This window comes from Dryobates pubescens, chromosome 7, assembly GCF_014839835.1.
Source record: "Dryobates pubescens isolate bDryPub1 chromosome 7, bDryPub1.pri, whole genome shotgun sequence".
NCBI lineage: Eukaryota > Metazoa > Chordata > Aves > Piciformes > Picidae > Dryobates > Dryobates pubescens.
This window is the reverse complement of record NC_071618.1, coordinates 403,324-412,015: the sequence shown is the minus strand read 5'-3', so window position 1 is coordinate 412,015 and position 8,692 is coordinate 403,324. Positions and strand designations below refer to the sequence as shown.

At 43.6% G+C, this 8,692-nt stretch overlaps 1 protein-coding gene across 1 annotated transcript in view; it reads left to right on the top strand.

The window, feature by feature from the left end:
• Window positions 1-4,867: 4,867 nt before the first annotated feature.
• The window catches only part of VWA3B (von Willebrand factor A domain containing 3B), a 158,966-nt gene continuing 155,141 nt past the window's right edge, over window positions 4,868-8,692 (top strand). Inside the window, 4 exon segments of the mRNA XM_054163167.1 lie at window positions 4,868-4,907; window positions 5,268-5,270; window positions 6,485-6,703; window positions 8,512-8,606. Of these exon segments, the coding sequence (XP_054019142.1) occupies window positions 4,868-4,907; window positions 5,268-5,270; window positions 6,485-6,703; window positions 8,512-8,606 (357 nt within the window).

The window sequence follows — 8,692 nt, the reverse complement described above, 5'->3', positions numbered from 1 at the left end:
CATGAATTGTGGCATGGGCAGTGGCCAAGGCAGGGCGTCCACGTGAACAAGAAACACTGTTTATTTGATGTGCAGAGAGCATTTTCTTTTCCTAAGAACTGATGAAATCAGTTGATCATGAAACCTGTGGAAGCTAGAAGTAGCTTTGCATTTGCCAGCCTTTGCCCCTGGGCCATCACCTTGCAATTCAAAGTATTGTAAGGAATGCATTCTTGCAACACTTTTTGTTTTGTATAGCCAAGCCTAGAGTGAAGGTTTCTGGCAGAGCCTATGCGTCAAAAGTTAGAGCACATATAATCACTACAAAAAAACCTCAACAACTTGTAATTACTACATTTAGGCATGAGAATAGATCAAGTCACTCTGTATAGTGCAGAAAACTACCCAAGTGAGGCATTCCGAGTGTTTGATAAATACATTCTGCTCCTGGAAGCAGCAAAACAAATCAAGAGATTGGCTAGTTTGACTGTGGAACATCTACTTATGAATCCATGTCGCTTGCACTTTCAAGAGAAATTTTAAACCCACACACACCTCCAAAGTATGGGTCCCTGAAAAAACTTGTGCTATGGCAGCTGCAGTGTCCAAAAGGACCCAGGGAATGTTCAGTACTTACTATTTTGAATTACACCATGGGAATAATCGAATTGTTCCACACCTGAGAAACAAATGCCTTTTCTATACCTGAGGGGAAGAGTTGTGCAATTTTGAATGATTTGCTATGTCTGGGCTGGTTTTTAAACCCTTGGTTCCACTTTTGTGAGAAGCTAGAGCTCCAGAATGCTGCGTGTCCATCCCAACCACATGCCTTACAAGGAACATTTCTTTCCTATCACTGTTTACCAAACCATCACAAAGCTGAAGCCAATGCTTTGGTGTGCCGCAGAACGGCCTGGTGCTTACAGGTGTGTATTTCCACCTGAGCATCAATATGTAGATAAGACTGGTCTGTTGATCCTGTAAAGCAGTTGATCTTTTATTACTTAATGATTGCAAAATAAACCAAAGCAAAACAGAGAAAGTGCAGAGCTCAGCACTATCTGTTTCTTAGTTGGAAACTATGCTTACATTTACAACCCAAATACTGCAAATTGTTGAGGGGGGTCTATAAAAGGATATTTTAATGTTCAATAAGTGGGGTGATTAATTAAAATATTAATACATTATTAATCATAAAAATCCCACCAAAAAAACCCAACCCTAATTAAAACCTATTTACAGGTTCAAGGTATTCGGTTGTGGAACAGATACCTCACCAGCAGGAACAAGCAACAATTTAAATAATATGTACAAAAAACCAGAAACAACAAACAGCACTTTAAACTGTAAAGAAAAGGAACCTCGGCAATGAAGCCGGCGATTGCCCACAACAGGAGGGGGGGGAACTCCAGAATTCCCTAAGGCAACAGACCTTCAATAGATGCTTATAAAAATCAGATATTGTAATTACTCGCTGATTCTGATACCTCCTGGCACACGTTAAGATCTAGACAAACCAAAATGGCATCGACCACATGGAAGCTACAGGAGCACCGTTTCACTTTCTGTTGGTGTCTGCAGCTTATTGCTGAGGCAGGATTTATTCCCCAAAGATTTGTAGCTGAAAGCTTTGTAGAGAGGAGGTTTTTCGGCTGTAATCCTTTGCAGCAGCGCTCGCTCCTTGCTCCAGTCAAACGAAACTGTCCTGGGGACTCAGCTCCTCGGGGGTTTTGCCTCTCAGCCCGGCAAGACGCGTGTCTGTCCTCTGGGCTTTACAACGCTGAGGCAGCGAGGGGTCTCTGTTGTCCTGTCTGAGCAAAACCGAAACACAGTTCAGCATCCAAGCGAACTTCGTGCTTCCTTCCAGAGGGTGGACAACTGCAAGACAACCCTCTGGCTCTTTGGGCTGGTACTTACAGATTTTCCAGAGGCAATAATGGCCAGTAGCAACACAGATCTAGGGGTAAAACCCTGGTATTGCAACCTATAGAAAACCACCTTTTCAAACGTGGCCAAAGGCACGCACACCTGGCTCATTGTCTGACTCAGAGCCATCTTGAGGCTTTTTTGTCCATTCAGGACACAAATAGAAGCCTGGGCTCCTTTGCTGTGTGACACAAAATGGAGATTTTTAACATCAAGATGAAGTTTATGATGCACATCTTTTTGCATATTTTAACACACTAGGGGGAAAAAAAAAAGGTAGTTTGGCTGCCTGGAAGCATGTCAGTTCCCCAGCAGCATGTATTGTTCGTCTGCCTTGAACAAAGGACACGTGGCTGCCCTTAGTATAAATATTGTCAACGGCTTAGTCAAAATTAAGAATTAACAACACCAGAAGATTCAAATTCACTATATATAGATTTCTGTGACGCTCCAAGTTGGCTGGTATATTTTTGGCTCCCAAATAAACGAATGCACGACATTTCAATGACGTCTGTTGACAGTGAATTTATTCCGCGTTTACCCCGCTGCAGTAGCAGCACATGGCAGCGCTCTTGCACTGCGACCCTGCGTACAGCCCTCGCCCATCCCCGCGTCCCGCCCGTGGGCAGCTCTGCCCTCACGCTTTTCCTCTTCCCTCGCTTTTCGGCTGCGGCGCGGGCCCGGCGGGTAAGGCAACCGGGCGGTCTCCAGGTCAACAGTGGGACGGCGGCTGCGGCGGCGGCGGCTAAGCCGCCGTGTGCCGGTGGGCGGGCAGGGAGGGCGGTAGGGGCGCTGCGGCCGGAGGCAAGTGAGCGCGGGCGGGCGGCCGGAGAGCGGTGCCGGCAGCGAGCGCCGCGGGGCAGGGGTAGGTTCGCAGCCGGATCGCTAAGTTGCAAGAAGAGCCGTGGAGTCCCCAGCGCAGCGGGTTCTGTCCACTCTCGGCGCTGGCGGGCAGGTTTGCGGGTGTGACACTGACTCCTAATCCTTTACCGCAGGGGCCACAGCTTCCCTGCTTCGCTCGTTTCCATGCAGTGTATCCGGAGACAAGGTCGCTTACCTCAGGTGCTGGCTGTGAGGTGGTACCGTTGCTACCACTTGCCAGCGCTGGCAAATGTTGTGGCCATACTTCACCCCAGGTGGCCCCAGGGGCCAGTCGGCCTTGCCGTGCGCTCCCTCTCTTCCTCAACCCCTTCCTCAACCCCCGCTGTGATTTGCTGTGACACTCTCGGCTCAGTTTCTGCACCAGGCAGCTGCCCACTTCATCCCTCCACGGTCGTTTTTAGTCAAGGGTTTGGCGGTTGTGTTGCTGTGAGGCAGCTTCTTGGGATATAATGGACGTGGACTTTCACATGTGAGGACAGCCTGGTCGTATGGCCTCGGCAAACACTGCCCTGGTTAAAATCTCAAAAGAGCCTGGTGGGTGAAGGTGTTAGCTGATTGTGCTGGTCAGAGTGGAAAGGTAGATGTTCCCAGATCAACTGTCGTTCACCTTTAAAAACCTATTTTGATTCCAAATTTGGCATGAAGGTTATCCCAGCTCTCACTGGTTAGAACTCTCCAAGACTTGAAGTAAACTTGCCGTTTCCGTTGGAAGTCACTTCATCTCCTTGCTTCTTTTCATTTCGCATCCAGGTGCTGTTCAAGCAACTGGGGTGATGCTGGAAGGTAACACAAGGGAAAATCTGTTGCTACACCCCTGGGCACCTGGAGAAGGAGATAGCACTTCGGATTTGTTCTCTGATGCAGGCTGCTGCTTTGAATATATCTGAGCTGTCTTACTGTGAGAGTGCTGTGGCTCTCTTTCTGCAGCCCTTGAGAGAGAAACGTCACAAGTCTCTTCACGGTGGGCGTTGTCTGTCATGGCTCCTCCATAGCAAAGGGTTCTTTTGACTTCACTGACACCAAGTCCAGGCTAATCAGAGGTTGTGTTGTTGAGAGGTGTCTTCTACACAATACCTGGGGTGTTAGGGTGCAGAACAGAGTCCTGGGTTTTGTTTTTTTTTTTGTTTGTTTGTTTTTTAAAGTCCTCCCTGCCTTTCACACTACTCATATCTTTCTGCATGAGCAGCACAAAAACTGGAATGATTTATGTTTCCATGTAGGTATTTAAACCCTTATAAGAGGAATAAACAGTGTGTTCAGTTCTGCAGTGAAGAAAGAGTGAGGTGGCTAAGGTTTTGGGTTGTTACTTTACTGTGCTTTTGCTTTTCCTGTAGGAAAAACTGCTTAATGAAAATAGCTAGCCCCTGGACTGGAAGTAATTCATAAATACCCCTCACTTGTTCGTCTTATTAAAAGAAGAATCAAGTAAATGGCAAAACATGATTCAGGATATATGATACCCTGGTATTTTGTTTTCTGTTCGTATGTTGTGTCTTTTTCACAGTTGGGCCTTATATACATAAACATACACATACAATTCTTCTTTGTGAATCACCTAGTAGTCTTATAGGCAAAATTATGAATCTCTTCACAAAACTGCATCTCATATACTCCCAGGCTTAGTCATAAATTGGATTATAGCAAAGGTAAGGTATAAAGGAAAGCAATAATAGGATATAATACAGCTGTCTGACAGCAGGCCAAACCACCACATTAATTTTCTACCATATCAGTGTGGAAGCTTCTGCACTGGCTTCTTTTTTTAATAATAATGGATAGAGGGAAGGAAGGACAAACATATTACCAATTTCCCACTTTCCCATATGTGCATGCAGGGCTCCCTGTCAAATCTGACTTTAGCCTTTCTTGAAATTAAGAATAGCAGTCCTTTCTCATTTTTAACTTTGTTTTCCCTGAGGAAAATCTTGATCTTCGCCTTCTGCAGTTTATTATTGCCTGGGCCTGTGGAGCTGGTCTCCAGTTCATATTGACTGGCAGTATTTTAATATTTTAAAACCATAATAATTTCTCAGGTTTTTTAGAAGAAAACAAAGAGGAGCTGCCATTCAGGACATCTGTCATGACTGGTAGTCCATATAAGAGACTTGCCTGGAGTGACTGTGAGTATTTCCAGACTATTTTTGCATAGATTCCATGTTCTCCAGGATAACTTCCAGTCATTGTGGTGTGCTGTGTGCAGGCCATTCTGAAGCTGTCACCTGTGCTGTATGTGGGGTTCTGTGCTAGCCTTTCTGCATTTTTGGTGGAGGAAACTAGGAATGACCATTCAAGTGACTCTGAATAATGCCTGACTATATACAAAGCTCAAACAGCTGCAGACCTTCACCTGTCTTTCTCTAGAGTTAACATCTGTCACTGGTACTTCTGTATTGGGCAGAAGAGGAGGGCTGGTAAAATGCCAGCCTCTACATGCATGCAAGCCCAGTGTTCTGCTTGTATGACTGATGACTGTTCAAAAGCTGGTGCCAGTCTGCATCATATAGAAGCCTTCTGTCACTGAAAGATGAGTTCTGAAGCTATAGTCTTGTTTCCTTTATGTATTATTAATGAGGAACAATCTTTCTAATGAACCAGGTCAGTTCTTCTAATAACTGTCTGAGCAGAGAGTTCTGATTATATTCCATACTAGACTGAGGGTTATTTTTTAGTCATGAAAGGTGAAAGTACCCTTCTTTGTATTTTGGGCCAGTTTGATCCATGCAGTACGTTTACAGCCAGCTTACAGTATATGGGCAATGGAGGACTATGATACTCCAGATAATGTGGATGCTGGGGAAAACAGACAGAAATTTCAAAAGCCTGCAGAAAGTAAACCTAGGTACATCAAGGGTGTTTAATCAACTAGAGCCATCTTAGTTCATGCAGAGTATTTTGAGAGTGAACAGGAAACACCAAAGTCCTCCTAGAATTTCTGTACTGAGGACAGAGGCATTACTGTTGCCATCGCTTCCATTTCTGCCTGGGCTCTGAGCTGCCTCTGATGGCAGCTGCAAGTGGAGCTAGCTCAGCCAACCATACATGAGTGCTGAAATACATTCATTGTTCTATAGCACTTAGAACTGGACCTTCATGTCTGTGATTTCCTGTGCATGCACATGATCCATCACAGCTTGGAGCAGATACTGCCAGAAACATCATTATAGACTTGAGGTTAATGATGTGAGGAGAGGGAGTTTCACTAGCCTTGAAATAAAGCAGGGTCTGCTGCTGCCACTGCTATTGCAGGTAGTAGGAGTTCAACGTGTAATTGTTAAGGAATCCTTATTCATTGCATAATGCTTCTAATGTCTATGTAGTGGTTTGACAATCTTTGAATGTTTGTTACAGGTTCTGATTCTGAAGTCTTTTGAGAGGTGTCTTAGGAGCTAGAATAATTGCCATTTGGCAAACTGGACTTAGATTTAAAAGCTTAGTTTGCAGCATGCAAAAGCCATTTTCTTTAATAAATTGATGGGAAATGCATATGATTAATAAAAAGACATAATATCAAATAGATGTGTAGGACTGAGAGAAGCTTTCTAGATTAAGAACATTGTTCAATACAACAAAAGAAAACAAGAGGTGAGTTATATGTGTACAGAGTATCACAGAATACAGGTAAAGAAAGGAGACAATCTGAGTTAATCACTTCATTAAAATATAAATCTTGTATTTCCCTCATTTGCCCTTATAACAGATGCCTTTGATTCAAAGCACGGACAAGATTTCAAAGACTCCAGTGAGGCCCAGAAGAAGAAATCAAACAAGAATGAAAGGAGTTTCTCAGTCAGTCAGTGGGACACAGATGTACAGCTCCTTGTTTCATCTTCTAAATGGCTTCAACTTCATGGACTCAAAAGAAACAAATTGTCCCTATCCCAGATTTTGTCACAGATTGGATTCCAGCACTGGAAAGGTATAAGACAAACCAATAATTTGAATAGTGTATAGGGTTATGCTCATTTTGCACTGCAGTGCAGAGAGGATATTTCAGTGTTGTCTCTTAATTTTATGATAATGTCAGAAAAGTAAACTGTGTCCACAGTTACTGACCTTGCCAGGTCAGAGAACTGAGGAACTCCATTTCCTTTACTTATGAGGAGGACTTAGGATCTGAGTAGGGCTTTGCTTATCAACTCTACTGTTGCTTTACTCTAGGCTCCAATTCGTCTTCTCCAGTTTAGCAGTAGCTGGGAAATAAATCATGCTGCTGAGGCTGTTAGTCTTTTTCCTGAAACTAATATACTATAAAATCTCTCCCTATTTTTAGAGGGCAAACATAATGTGTGCCATGCCATAATCTGTGTTTTACTAGTCGATCATCAAGGCTAGCCATTCTTCTTGGGAATAGTATATTATTTCCAGGGATCCAGCTATAAGGAAGCAGTTAAATCTGATAAGAATACAGGCTGCTTTTAATGTAAATGCTATAGAAAAATATTCCTTTGCAGTTATCTGGCAACAGGAGGGGAAGAGTTTACTAATAATTATTAATCACTGCCATAACAGTGCTTTTCAGAGCGTGGTAAAGTACTCTTTTCTTTAAACAACCTGCTGCCTGAAAAGTAGGAACTGCAATTGTTCTAATAATGCAAGATTTTGTCTGGCTTGTGTCCATGGGGCATTCAAAGATTAACAGCGCAGATCCTGAAATCCTGTATGCTGTAGGTGAAGAAGAAGCTTTTAGGTGGGGTTAATGTTACACTGTAATTTTAAGAGCAGAACGTACTCGCTGAGCAGGGCAGCATGCTGTACAGAATAGTTGCTTTGTGACGTTCAATATTCCCTCCCCTAATGTTTTCCTATCAGTGGAGATCCTGTAGATTTCTAGCTACTGAAAGAGCAGAGTGCAACCTTTTCTTCAGATGCACCCACTTCTGCACCCATTTAGTTGTGTAAGAGAACAGCATTATCTGTACCAGATGTTGTATTCTGTTTGATGGACAAATGTTTGCAAGTCCTGTTGTGAGGTAAATGGATAATACAAAAGTTTAATTGCCTAAACCTTCTTTTATTAAAGCCTCCTGTAGCTTTTTTGGTCTATAAATATATGTGAGGGTTTTCCACACTTCTGACTAAACTGTCAGGGAACAGCAAGAACAGGGCTGCTCTGTGGGGAAAAAATGAGACAGGAGCTAAACAGGATCACAGCCCAGGCAGTGCCCTCACTGACCAGGCTGCAAGCCCTGGAGTATCTAAGACCACACCCAGAGCAGAGTGCTGCTAGCAAGGATGCTGCACAGACAATCATGGCTACGGTGAAGTCCAGTTAGGGAATTAAGCCAAGCACATGACTGGAGACAAGGCCACAACATAGGTTCTAGAGCCACATCCAGGATATAGAATTGGAGACAAGGCTATAATACAGGTCTGAGAGGTCTATCCAGGAGAGAGGTCCCTTAGCCAAACTTGAGAGCGATAATGTTACAACACAGTTTAAAGCAGACTGGGTGCCTAAGTATAAACACCCTGTAAGTAGAAACCCCAGTTGAGGTTAATCAGGGCAGTAACGGCCTATTGGTGCTCTCAGGATCCCATCACAGACATACTGAGAAAAAAAAATATTAAAAAGATAATTAGAATTTCTCTCAAGTTCCTTAATGTCAAGAGTTCAGTACAGATGCACATGCCTCACACATGGATGGTATGCTCACTAAGCTGAAAGTACCTGTTCCAAGTAATCCTTATGATTAGCAACTTGATCTGTTACAATGTTTACTGTAGGTTATGTGACCTCCTTGGGGAAACTTGTGGATTCTCAGTATGTAGATGGTCTGTTTCCTCAATACAAGGGAGCACAAGGTGGCGCCGTGTATAATGTAAGTGGGACTGCCTTCTGGTAACTTGCCTATGCACTTAGAAGTTGTTATCACTAGCAGAATGATGTGGCAAAAATGTCTTCCTA